Genomic DNA, 13,490 nt, shown 5'->3' on the forward strand with positions numbered 1-13,490 from the left:
CTACAGAATGTGAAGATTTTGATGAAGCCTTGTCTAGAGTGAGACAAACAGGTTCCCTTCGTGATTACCAAAGGAAATTTGAAAGGCTTGGCAACCGAGTTCATGGCTGGACACAGAAAGCCCTTGTGGGTACATTCATGGGAGGATTAAAGCCAGAGATATTCGAGGAAATTCGCATGTTCAAACCAAGAACACTGAAGGAAACAATCAGCTTGGCCCGCATGAAGGATGATTAACTATCAAGACAAAAGAAATTCTTGTGGCAACCACCCTCCAACCGCGCACCGTCACCTACTCGAGCACCACCAACCGCACCTATCAAAAGATTACCAAGGGATGAAATGCAACGACGACGAGCACAGGGACTGTGTTTCACTTACAACGAACGGTTCACTACGGGTCATAAATGTCAAGGGCCTCAATTTCTACTTCTCGAGAGCTACAACAACACCAACGAGATCACTTGTGAAGAAGTTGCAGAGGAACTACTTGGAGAAGAAGACAAAGGAGAACAACCTGGGAAGACACGGCATTGCTACAGCAACAATTTCCACACATGACCCTTGAGGACAAGGGTCCACTTCAAGGGGAGGGTATTGATAAGGAAAGGGAGCCACGGAGGTCAACAAAGGTTCATAAGTTTAACTACATATACGAGCCATGCATGCGGTCATGCATGTTGCATGCAATACCATGCCAGACTGATTTACGTATGGATTAAAGAGTAGTTGTTTGTTGGAGCAAGGCAAGGAAATTACCATGTCAAGCCACGTTGCGGATCGTGTGGAGAATCAAATTAAGTGGGATTCTATTTCTGTTTCTAGTTTGTTATTTAAGATTGCTCAGTTATTTAAATTGATTTTAACAGTGAATTGTGGCTACAAATCCTTAGTAGTGTTTGTATTAACTACTACAAATAAGCTCCAACAATTAATAAAAAGATTATACAGAAAATTATCTCAAAGTACTATTCTTGGTCGTTCTCACCGTAAGTAGAACAATATAAACTTAGCCATTGTTGAACGTTTTTTATTGGGACCTATCACAATTTGTCTGAGATGAAAAATGAACAGCATCTTGTCTTGGGGTTTGGGGGAATACAATATCCTGATAGGGCTGGAAATTACCATAATTTATTGTCTCCTAGTATGTGTCCAGCTTCCTTGTTCATAGCATTTGCCGCTTCAAAATCTTCTCCTCTTTATTCTTGACATGTCATCAAACCCTTCATCACGGCATACGTGCCCAGGATGCCTAAACTTCCCTTCCTGCTCTTCGATGTTTCTGGTTCTCCTAGTATGTGTAGATTAATCGTTGCAGTAGATTCGTTTCGGTACTAGGTGTGCCTCCATAGGAACGGGTGCTGTTTCTTGGCGGTGAGGAGCGGCGTGCTCCGGTTCCTGTGATGGGCACAACTAATTACGGTAATGTAGTATTGTGCTTTGATTTGTGTAGCGTGTGCAGTTGTTCTTCTACGAGTTATACTATTGTTTTTTGGATTCCTGGCCAGAAAAATAAATGTTCTTGCAATTACCAACTATGTATCTCTTTGATGAATCCTTGCCAAGACTCTGATCATTGACAGCAGCACCCTCCAATATCAACTGCATGATAACGATGCCCCTACACATTAATGCTCACGATCCTTCACCGTGTCCCATATTAATGATTCAATTTCCTTTTCCAAATTTCCAATATTGTTATGCTTCTTTATAGCTAAAAATCTGCCTCTGCATTAACAGTGTAATTACAGAAGTTGCAGTGTAACATATTAATGTAGCTTATTATGTAGTGAAAGGGAAACATGCGTACACAAACTACAAGGGGATGTCAACTGAAGAGTTAGGAACATGGTTCAGTTGAGTGCAGTTTTTTAGTGGTTTGTTTGTTCTATACATTGTATTACATTGAGTAGTCGTGTATGTGTTAAGGCATTTGGGAACTTTGTTGATGTCGTAATATCATAAGAAAACTGGAACTTCACTTAGTTGTCACTGTGATTATCTTATTCTGTTACTGTCCAATTCTTGTTCGATGGAATAGGGCTACCAGATAATTGCATCAATTTGCTGAACTTTTATGCTATTTTTGATGGTGGTCGGTTGCCAAGTCCTAAAGGCAATATTCTAGTTTTGGCGTTGCAGTCTATTCTTTCAATTTTCTGAAATTATCTATGAAACGTAAAGGGAATTTGTGCTGTCTATAAGCTTATGTTATTTGTTAACGAGAAAGTAGATGATGGGACTCTTTTAGAATCTTTATGGTCAGTCTTGCTAATGAATTCTCCTTCAATATCTTCCTAGAAGTATGTGCAATGCAATGGAGCAGGGTGTGTGTCCCTTGTATATGAAATTTGCTGAACATAAACATAATAACTATTTAGACTAGAAGTTATATAAATCTGACTGATGAACTATAAATTCTATCCCCTTTATCAAGCTTATTCAATACCTTGTTTTTGGGTAATCAGAAGAAAGTTAACGTAGTTGTCTATCTATGAAGTCAGAAGAGAAGGGCACTTTTATGCGAAGGTATCATTGAAAAAACCTGTATAATGTTACACATTGACAGGAATGGGAGTTACCCTCCATAGTGAAGTGAAGAAGCAAAGCAAATGAGGCAACGCCGAAGGAAACAATGTGTATTGTAATCTCTTATCATATTTTGTTTGTAAAATGTCAGGACATTGGCAACCTTCCTGGCCGTAAGTTTGGGCTACATGCAACCAGTTGCCGTCGTAGATTTCGCCCTGTTGGATTATGTATTTCTTGTTCACTTGTAAGCCTAAGCGAGTGGTTTGGTTTTTCAATTGTATCAGCAACACCCGCCGGATTAGAAGAAAAGTAGGAGATAACTTACTGATTTTTCTCGACTATTCCCATGTTGGGTCGTAGAGTAAACGTTGTTTTACGTTTATGATTCTCTCATGCATAGATTTGTAGATTTAGATCTCTATACATTCAGCCTGTTATTAAAATTTTGACAAATTAATTATGTAATGAAATTTACTCATAGATTCTCTGTTATTTTGCTTGGTAATATATGAGGATTGATTTTAACTGCATTGTGTAAAATCAGCGTCATATGAGCTGTAAAGTGAGATGTTTTTAAATGATTCATGCTCAAGTTGGACCAGTTAAATGACAAGTAAGCACAAGGACTTACATTTCGTCCACAAAAAGCAACGAGTCCCAGCACCTAAAATATTAGATTGGCTTGCGAAAAATGGTAATGATCTTCATGATGACTCAATTGTGCTGGAATTTTCCGTGACACGAGCATGAAAGGAGATCAAGGAAAAGCAATCAAGATTTCAATTAAAAAAATCATAAGAAATTCAAATTATTGTTGTCGAAACCATACACCAATCAAATTGGTATACAATTACAGTTCTTTCACTAAGGAGGGAAGAGCGGAACTTTGGATCGGCCTTGCTCCAGGCTAACTCGAACTGTGCAAACTTTCACATCAATTGAAACGAAGGGAAAAATGGGATGCGAAGATTCACTATAGATGTGAAAGAGTCAACTTGATTCTTACTGCTGTAGTTTATTAGATGATAATAGGTTTAAGTTGACACCTTTTTCACTTCAAAGAAGTTCAAACCATCCTGATTCCTGAGACCCGATCCTCTACTGCTCCTCCACTGTTTACCTAATTTCCTCTCAATGGCAAAATGAAAAACTAATCCCTAACAAGAAAGTCAACGATTTCGCCAATGATTTAAAAAAACCAGCTTTGATTTAAACTACCAACCATTATCAGTAGCTACCATGGAGTAGCTTTGAGTTTTTACTATGCTCAAAGATTATCTCAGGAAAATAACAAGAATATCTCATACAGAATCAATCGACAACTGTAATAGTAATAGACTTATTGATCCCCATCAAGTTCATACCACCTCTGATTTTCTGCGCGTTCCATGCTTAGCAGGAACACTTAGCAATTGCTGCATGTTCCATGCTGAGCAATCGTGCAACCATCATTTCTCTAGCACCAAAAAGAGACTATCCATTATGTCTACAATGACTCTCAAGCCCAGCAAGGGGAAGGTTCACTACCTCATCCATAGCAGCCACTTTATGCATTGCCAATGCAGTACCTTCATTCGAATTGCTCAGATCACTAGTATCTTCAGAGTTAGTCTTCCAGTCTATCTCAGGTGCATATCCACATATAAATTGAAAAAAGGGTCACACCAGAGTTCCCAGTAATCCATTCACATAGGCATCTGAAAACAGAAACCATTCTGACTATACTTGCAACATACAAAATCAGGACAAGACTTGATTATCGGTTAGTGCAAGACCATACAGCTCCAGAAAGCACAGAAATCATCAGCACTGACGACCGGAACTTCAGTACAAGTAATATGTGGCAACCATGATTCAAGAATCCGGGAAATGCAAGAGAACAGTCTACTCAGGAAACAACCACTCACCAATTACATCTTTGGAGTTCATAGACCTTCCATAAACTAAATCATATGACCAAAAGCCTCAAATACAGAGAAAAAGTTGGATGAAAATGCTTAAGCACCACCACTTATGGCAAAAGAAAAACACGGAAGATTTGATATGCTGCACCTCAGCCACCAAACATCGTGCAAATTCAACAAAGACACCAGTTAAGAAATATGTACAATCCATATTTAAGCCAGCAAATTCTTACTGATTATGAAGATAGATCATAAGAAAATTACTTTATGAAAGCTTGGTGCCATAACTGTATTCTCTCTCCTCACATTCGGAAATGAGTATAAGCATACCTCAAAAGCAGAAATTGGAAGGTTCATGAACAACACGATAATAAGAATGTCAAGAAGCATAGCGAATACTAGGCAATTTGACTTTATTGATGGCTCACAAATTAGTTCAAAGTTTCAATAATTCCTCCAGCATACATGTTCTGCCAGCCAAGACAAGATGCAATATTGGAGTTAAGAACGATATCCACTGAAGATTTACAGATGCTGACCGCAGCAAATGACCCTTAACATATATAATGTGCCACCATAGTTTATGACAAATACAGAACTTCCTCAAATGAGACTTAAAGAACTGCAGTTGAAATCCGAAATTGTAGAATAAGTACCAGAACTAAGTTTCAAGAAATCATTAGCCACCATGGGACTAGAAGAAACAAACTATATATACATGCAATAACTCACTGCAGCCATCCAGTCCTGGACCAATGCAAGTAGATGTATTTGATTGCTCTCACAACTTATCTGAGATGAAAAATGAACAGCATCTTGTCTTGAGGTTTGGGGAATACAATATCCTGAGGGCTAGAAATTACCATAATTTATTGTCTCCTAGTATGTGTCCAGCATCCTTACTCATAGCATGTCACTTCAAAATCTTTTCCTCTTTATCCTTGACATGTCATCAAACCTTTCATCACGCCATAAATGCCCAGGATGCCTAAAATTCTGTTCCTGCTCTTCAATGTTTCTGGTTCTCCTAGGTGCATTCCCAGGTGGATTCTTAATCCTTCTATCAAATTCTCTTTCCCTCAGATTACCTCTATTGTGAAAATCTGAATCATCCTCTGGATGGAACCTAAAAGGCCTAGGGCCATTTTCTGCATTTAAATGAAAATCCTCGCCCTCGGCACCATTAAAAGGAGGCCTAAAAGGACGGACAGGTCCCCGTCTCTCACTCAATCTTCTTCTCTCCTCATTAGTTCCATCAGCACCAAGCTCCTGATATCGGCCAGAACGCATGGGTCTACCAAAAAAATCATCATTAGCTGTCCTTTCACGGGGATCCAACATGTCAAGTCCCCTAGGGTTTCTGAGTAATACCCTTCCGGATGGACTCCGATCAGGAATGACAGACCTTGGATGACCAAGATCTCGACCAGAATCCATATCCCTCAACTCATTAGATTGTCTAGACATATACGGAGAACCATGCCTTCTAACTACCATTTCTGCAGGGAAACAAGAACGATCAGGAGACCTCATCCTCTCCATCCTAAACATTGGAGGAGATCTTTGGTTGGGAAACTCAGAATGTCCACCAAAACCATCCGGGGATCTTCTCCGAGGAGACCATGTACGAGGTGCGTGAGTCCTAGAAGCAACTGGAGATTTTGAACGAATTCTGGGAAGGCCCCTTCTTTGTACGGATAAGAAATTCCTGTTACTTCGGACAAACTGACTGTCTATTCCCTCAAATGAAGCTTGGGGGTGTGCATATATGGGATTTGAGTTGTCATTAGGTAAACCCCTCATGAACTCCTCACCATGCCTCAATCCAACCAATTCAGAACTACCTTCGCCAATGCATCTACTTGGGCTAATATTTCTTGGAATTCTGTGAACCATATCCATTTCAATGCCACGTACAGGAGGCCCCCCTCTCCCTCCTGGGGATCGCCTCCTTGGACGAAAAACTGGCGCCCCATCGTTCAAAGGCTTCCTCCCTCCCCTACAAGTACCTGCAAAAGCACCACTGAGCCCACCATTATAGCTATTAAATTCAATATCAGTCTGCGATGCGTATTTGTGCCTGGGAATACGAAACTCTGCCGGACCATTATAAAATTCAGGAGCAAAGTCTCGTTCAGAATCCCAATTACCACGCACAGTGTCTATCCTACTGGAAATTCTCCCTCTGCCACGCATAAAATTAAATCTAGAGTTTCTAGATGATTGATCTTGATGCCTATCTCTTGACAATTTACGGGAATCACCAGTGTAGATTTCATCTCTGCAAAACGGAGTCCAAAACAAGAATAAGACAATAACTCATCACTCAATGTAAAAAAGGAACAACGAAAACAAGGGGGAACATAAAATAATAATAATAATCACCTCCCTCTGGGACATAATTTATCCTCCTCGAGTGCCACATCAGGTACCCTTCCAGCCCTAGCTGGCAAAGATCTGGCCGAAATAGTCCTTGTTTCACCAGGAGAGGATGAAATTGAAGCTCGCAAGTTTATTATACGGCTCTTTTGACCTCCACTGTTGGCATCCTTAGTTGCATCATCAACATTCGAAGATGTTTCCACCTTGGGCAAAGCTGAAATGTTCTTATCAATTACATCAGTGTTTTTAGTATCCTCATCCGATCCTTGAACAACAGTCGCCGAATTTCCTTGGCTCGAACCTGGAGCTTGATCAGTTGACTGTTCAGTCTCCTCACTCCTTGGGCAATTTGCAACTCCATTGGTTGGCATCTCAACTGCCTGTGATTCTTGCAAAACATGATCTTTATCATCTGCATCCTCATTTGGCTTCTTCTCATCATGAGCTGTTTCAGAAAATTTGTTTACAATATTGTAATTTGCTTCACTGGGCTCTTCTGTCTTGCTGTCTTTATTCTCAACATAAGATGATGTGGGATGATCATCACTTGGAAGTCCCACATAACTCATTTGTTCTTTATGAGAATCATCACTATTAAACGGCTCTACTTCTCTTTTTTCACAAGTGGGTTCCTCCATAGTAGTATCAGCCAGTGGTTCTCGAACTTCACCATCTTCAAAGTCTTCCTCTCTGATCCCATCTTGTTCTGTATCCATAGCTGTTCCTAAATCAAGATTACCGTCAGACTCATAATCAGAACCATAAGAATCTTCTTCGAGCATATCACCTGACAGATTTATTTTTTCATCATCACTTGCTGAACCCTCACCATTTCCCATTGAATCAGGGGGAGTGGGGCCCACATTCGTATTTTTCAATCTGCATTGTCCAGGATCATCGACAATTTTGTCTTCAGCTATTGTAGAATCTACAATTCCAGAAACATTTGCTTCATTAATATCATGACCCACAGATGCAGACATTGTATCTGTAGCAAGCAACTTAGCACTTTCATCTTTATCCTGAGGCACCTCCTCACTACACTGAGATCTCTCATTGCTTGAAGGATGACCTAAACTGTTTGATAGATCACCACTGCTTATAGACAAGTCAGCAGAGCTAGTAGTTTTTACTATAATATTCTGACCATTTAGCATCATTTTACCCAAATGGTTTGATGTCCCCTCTATTTTCTTGAGTGTTTCCTGCATACCCTCATGAACGGGTTCAGGTTTTATGGACCTCGAATCAACTGATCTCACGGTGCTAGTTGAAGGCTTCAAGGCTTCAGGATTGCATCTCTCAACTAATTCAGATTTCACTGCTCTAAAATCTATTTCCTTAGGAATAGCTGTAGCACCCTTAAAATCATGTTTGGTGCTCTCATCTTGAGGTTCTGATTTGACTGTCTTAATGTTAACCTTGCTCAAATTGCCACTCAGCACAAATGCTTGGCGCAAGCACGAGTCAGAAATATTGCCACCCGAATTCAGCAGAGCTGATGATCTGGAAGGCTTTTCATTGACGTTTGATAGAAGAGAGGGTGGACTGAGCCCTAAATGAAGACTATCCTCAGAATTGCAATGGTAGCTAGACAGATCAGGCAGTGTGGCAGCATTGGATCTGCTCTCACTCTCTCCAAGGATTTGCTTTCCTGAACCAATGCTACCACCAACCATCCCAACGGAGGAAATCAAAGGCTTTATATCACGTGTGCCAGTAATTGAATTAAACCCACCCGCAACTTTTTGACCTGAAACTCGATCAACCGTGAAACCATCCCATGCATCCATGGTCGTGTTCAAGTCCCAATTGGATCTGTTGGTACACTTATTAGCACCACCAGTGTTCAACTCAAAAGTATTACTTTTCCACTGATTACTACTTTCACCCTTGCTCGAAGACAAACTCAACAAAACTGGCTCTCCCTTCTCTTTATACCGACAACTGCCTGCACCATTTTGACCTACCATACTTGAAAATAGATGTTCATTTATACCTAATGACAACTCAGTAATTCCAGAAGTTTTTGATAGTTTTGAATCACTCTCTCTCTCCACCTTTCCTTCACTAGATACATCCTCCCTTGTGTTAAGTGCAGGAGTTCCACCAGGTGATAAGTTCAACTCAGTTTTTGCAATTTTCTGGGCAGCCACAAGCTTCTCATTGCCGTCAATATCAGCCCTAGAAGCAGGGTGCGCTATAGTAGGGCTTGGATCTTCAACCTTGACTCTGACACTGCTAGCAATGCTCTCAACCATGTTAACATTGGTTTCATCAGTATTACCTTTGACTTTTTCGTGTAGAGAATCCTTTTTGGCATCGGATAAAGCAGGTGAACTTTCTGGAATAATAGCATTTGATAAAACTGACCCCTGAGACTGGCTGGAATCTTCTTTTTGCACCGACTCATTTCCCAATGGTATTGAAGATTGTTCTTCAGGGGTGGGAGAAGGAGGTCTGATTATTGGAAATCTTCTTTTCTTGATAGGAACACCTGCAGCATAATTACTAGACATTCTGGCAACTGGTTTCAACGCAATCTAGTGAGAGAAAATTAATTATCAGTAAACATATTTAGTTCTGTAATCCACTCAGCACTAATTTCTACGGAAGAAGGAACACCTCTTCATTTCCAGAAACTGGCATACTTCATAACATGCTATGGGTATAAACGTCTTGCTTTTATATCAAAAATCAAGTCCTGGAACACAAATTAAAGGCCAACTTTCAAATCCCATCCATTTTTTTAAAAAAAGGATATAAACAGAATAATTGAACAAGTACTGCTTGCACTTAAGATTAGGCAGTTTCAAACAGACCCTAACCAAACTCAAGTATGTAATAACAGTTAGTAAGCACCCATGCACAAAAGGAATAAAGCCAATTTTTTCTTTTTTTTTTCCATAAATTGCTCGAACAAACCACTCAAATTCAAAAAGAAATATATACCCACTTATCGAAAAGAGTTAAAAAAACACGATTAAGGCAAAAGTGTCATCACTAACAACACTCGGTAGAAAATTCACAATTAATATCCAGTAAATGATACCTAATGGTCCAAATGAATAAGATGTGATCGGAATTTATCCAAGACAGCAATCAATCCCTTTTAAGTGTCTATCATTAAATGCTAATTAACTTTAAACTACTACTGGTCAACGCTGTTGAATATAAAAACAAAGTGGTTAATCATAAAACTTGAACACAAATCCAGATCAGAACACAAGACAATAACATAAAATTTGCAAAGAAAACAAACATCCACAACAACTCTAAAAATTTGAAGTGAAGTTCCACAGCCAATTGACCTAAAACACATATTAAATTTTATTTTTTCAAGGAAACTGGAATCAATCAGATTAAATGAAATTAAATTGAATAAAGAAAACCAGAAAAAATGAAACATTTACTGGAAACTACTAAAAGAAAATAAAAAGAGAACACGCAACGGTGACCAAACAAAAACTTACCAAAATCGATAAGTAATAATACTCCAAAATGATCGGTGAATACAAAGACTGCTTAGATAAAATCTGAATGGGAAAATTACCTGAGAGAGCGTTATAGGAGAAAACTGGGCAAAATTAGGAAATTTCGCGCTCGGTTGAAGGAAACTACTACAATGACAGAGTGAGAGAGAGAGAGAGAGAATCTGATTAGCGTATGAGCTTTGAATTGCTTTAGGGTTAGGACTCTGCAAATGGGCACTCAAATAATGGCTTTGGTAGTGTTATTTTATAGAGTAAATTGATTTTGATGGGCAATTTGATTGACTTTTTGGTCTGTGTTTGTGTCGTGTTGTGTTGCGTCGTGCTGTGCGCGCTTCGGTGGAGTCTTTTCTTTTATCGTGTTTTGCCCCACCAAACAATCAACTAATTTCTCGACACGTGTGAACACTTGTCCCGTAGTCAGAATCTTTCATGTGAGGTGGGTCCCACGCGGTGTGGCTTTGGCTTTGCTTCTTAGTGGAAGCGAAAGAGGTTACGTAGCTGCCTCTACTTTCCTTTGGTTTGGTTCGGTTCGTTTCGTTTCGTAGATAGCGAAAGGCAAAAGCAAAAACGCACGCATGATTGGATTTACTTTTTGGATTTCATTAAGGTCCTTGAATTTTGTATTTATTAAACTTAAGATGGATTATTTGGAAAACTAGAAGCTAAAGTCCCTTGTTAATCGTTTTTGGGTTATCTCTTTTGGGAGTAGGACCATTAGAACCCTTTGAACAAGCCAACTCAAAAACCCCTATTTCAATTATACTTCACTTCATATCAAAAATACCTTTATCTAAATAAACTATGCTTTCTGTTTATATAAAATCTTTTAATTTGTAATTATTTTCTCACACTTAAGATTCTTTTCACCACAAGACGATTGGAACAAGCTAAATATTTGTCCTTAAATATGAACGTGGATTTATAAGGTCAGTTGAGCGGTGCTAATAGTTTAATTCATTGGCCAAATTGCCTTGGTGAGGCACTGGTATAGTGGGCTTAAAATCCATTGCCTCATATTGGGTTTGAGTTTCTTATCCTATTTGTGATAAGGCTCAAGTCCGTCATCATCTCACTGGCCACTGCTTTGCTTTTTGTTTTTTCTATTTTTATTTTTTTTGTCTTATTACAAGTTTGAAATTCTAATTGACTAATTTACTTGTGCTAAAACTTTTTTAACCTATCATCCATATAAATCAACAATTCTACACTTTTCTTAGCTTAAATTATTTGAGTAATTTTTTATTTGACCATCCAGCAGCTGAATGATATATCACTCATATTCAGTTGTCCCACACTAATATTTGAGGAGAAATATAAATTCGGAGCAGCGGTACCAAATGGGACTATTAATATCATTTAATAAATGCGGCATTATTTAGTATATCGTCTCTTATTGTATTGCCCTCATTGTTACCTTAATATAGATTAAAATTGTTTTAATATGACTTAGAATCTCTCACATGAATTAACCTTTCATGGTTACTTGAATGTTGAATTTCTCAACAGTAAAAATAAAATTTTTGATTTAATAATTTATTAGTTGAGTTAGGGGATGTTTGTTTTTTCAACTTAATGAAAATTTTCAGCAATTAAGTCATTAAGTTAATTTTTTATAGCTTTTTACTTAATATAAAAAGTTTGAATGCTATCATTAAAAGATATTTTTCAAAATATCCCTATTTAATTAATTAATTTTCATCTTTAGCTAATAAAACTTAGTAATTACCATTATTACCCTTTTGTATATAACTTGTGATAATATATAGTGCTACACTATAATTATTTTTATCTTTTTATTTGGTTCAAATTAGCATTATTTATCTTCATAATTTTTTATGAATATTTTTCATATAAAAACATCACAAACTATAATAAAATTGGTTAATATATCTGATATAAAATATTAAAGAGTTGTACTCAGTTGAATATAATTTATGTTATGATAATTTGTTACCTTATTTATATTCTTTGAGATGTTTATTATTTGTTTAACATTATAATTTGTAAGTGTATAAATGTAAAAATATTAGTTTTTAAAAATTTTAAATTAAAAAAGAAAACAACCTAATATTTATTTTTAGCTATTCAGATAAAAAATAAATATGTGATTTAGATTCAAATATTCAGCTCTACTAAGAATTCATATTAATTTAGATCTATTTAAATTTCAGATAAAAAACAAATACCTAAAGATCTTATCACCTTATTCATTTGGAAAATGATGTTTGCCCCGGGTCAAACCCGAACTAAACGCACCGTGCTATTAAGCAAAAACGCACCGTTAAATTGGTCCTCAAGTACAAGTTGAGGACCAATTCTCTTGCTCTTCTTGTTGGTCCTGCGGTTGTGGGGAAGAGAGAGTTGGGGTGAAGGCTTTAGTAGTGACTGTTGTGTGTGTGAGAGCCAGAGAGGAGAAATTATGAGAGAAGAAGAGCCGACGGTTGGGGATAGAAGTGAGGTGGGGTTTACGGAGTTGGTATTTTGAGAGCATTGTGGATATGCAGAGGGGTCTCAACAAGAAACTCATTGTTGTCGCCATTGTCGCTGCAGCGGTGCTGTGCTGGCTAAGATTTTTGACAAATAAAATCTTAATGAGAAATATATTAGTTTGAAAGTCTATGCATGACGGTGCATAACTGCAATGTGAAATATACTTCGACCTTCTTCATCTAATTCACAAACCAAATCAGGATAAGAGCGAATGAGCACAGGCAATAATTTGAAATTTCTCAAGTGAGCTACGCCGAATAATAAAATTGAAGGTTTGCTGATAAGTTTCAAGACGTCCTCATGTGTGCTTTATGATATTTCTTCTCAAAGACATTTGACTAATTCAAGTGCTTGAGATGAAGAGTTTGTATTGTTGGTGTGGTGATGAACTTCATTCCTGGAACTAAAAGACAAAATTATTTGCTTTAATTTTTATTATTTTTGTTTATTGAATTAAAGCATCAAGTTTTTGTCTTGGCCTAATTCATGTTTTCTTTGCTTCTATCCTATTGGATGAAGTTAAAGCCAAAAATTGATCCTCAAAACGGCATCGTTGCGTGAAGAAAGTAGCTCATTTATCTTAACAAAAATTAATTCTTAAAACGGCATCGTTTTCTCAAGTTTGGGGTTTGACCCGGGCAAACATCTGTATTCATTTATTTGGTTTCAAACTTTCTTCTGTCAGC

General features: G+C 37.8%; 1 protein-coding gene across 2 annotated transcripts; it reads right to left on the reverse strand.

The window, feature by feature from the left end:
- Positions 1-4,806: 4,806 nt before the first annotated feature.
- On the reverse strand, positions 4,807-10,631 carry LOC18044166. Of its 2 annotated transcripts, XM_006436086.2 has the most exons (4): positions 10,374-10,631; positions 9,446-9,524; positions 6,824-9,363; positions 4,807-6,719 (listed from the first exon to the last, which is right to left on the reverse strand). In XM_006436086.2, exons 2-4 carry the CDS (start codon positions 9,467-9,469, stop codon positions 5,357-5,359), a joined length of 3,927 nt encoding a protein of 1,308 aa, XP_006436149.1. In that variant the 5' UTR covers positions 9,470-9,524; positions 10,374-10,631; the 3' UTR covers positions 4,807-5,356. The 2 variants fall into 2 exon arrangements, with proteins under 2 accessions (XP_006436149.1, XP_024042313.1); XM_024186545.1 differs by lacking the exon at positions 9,446-9,524.
- Between the last annotated feature and the right edge of the window lie 2,859 nt (positions 10,632-13,490).

Source organism: Citrus clementina, unplaced genomic scaffold (assembly GCF_000493195.1).
Source record: "Citrus clementina cultivar Clemenules unplaced genomic scaffold, Citrus_clementina_v1.0 scaffold_4, whole genome shotgun sequence".
NCBI classification, from domain to species: domain Eukaryota; kingdom Viridiplantae; phylum Streptophyta; class Magnoliopsida; order Sapindales; family Rutaceae; genus Citrus; species Citrus x clementina.

What these genes read in the sequence shown, in the direction of transcription:
- LOC18044166 (XM_006436086.2), bottom strand. Translation starts at nt 9,469, where the DNA reads ATGCCAGTTTCTGGAAATGAAGAG. An exon ending in CAGTTTCTGGAAATGAAGAG is followed by an intron (nt 9,364 to 9,445) that starts GTGTTCCTTCTT and finishes TTCTCTCACTAG; the next exon opens with ATTGCGTTGAAACCAGTTGC. An exon ending in AAATTATGTCCCAGAGGGAG is followed by an intron (nt 6,720 to 6,823) that starts GTGATTATTATT and finishes TCCGTTTTGCAG; the next exon opens with AGATGAAATCTACACTGGTG.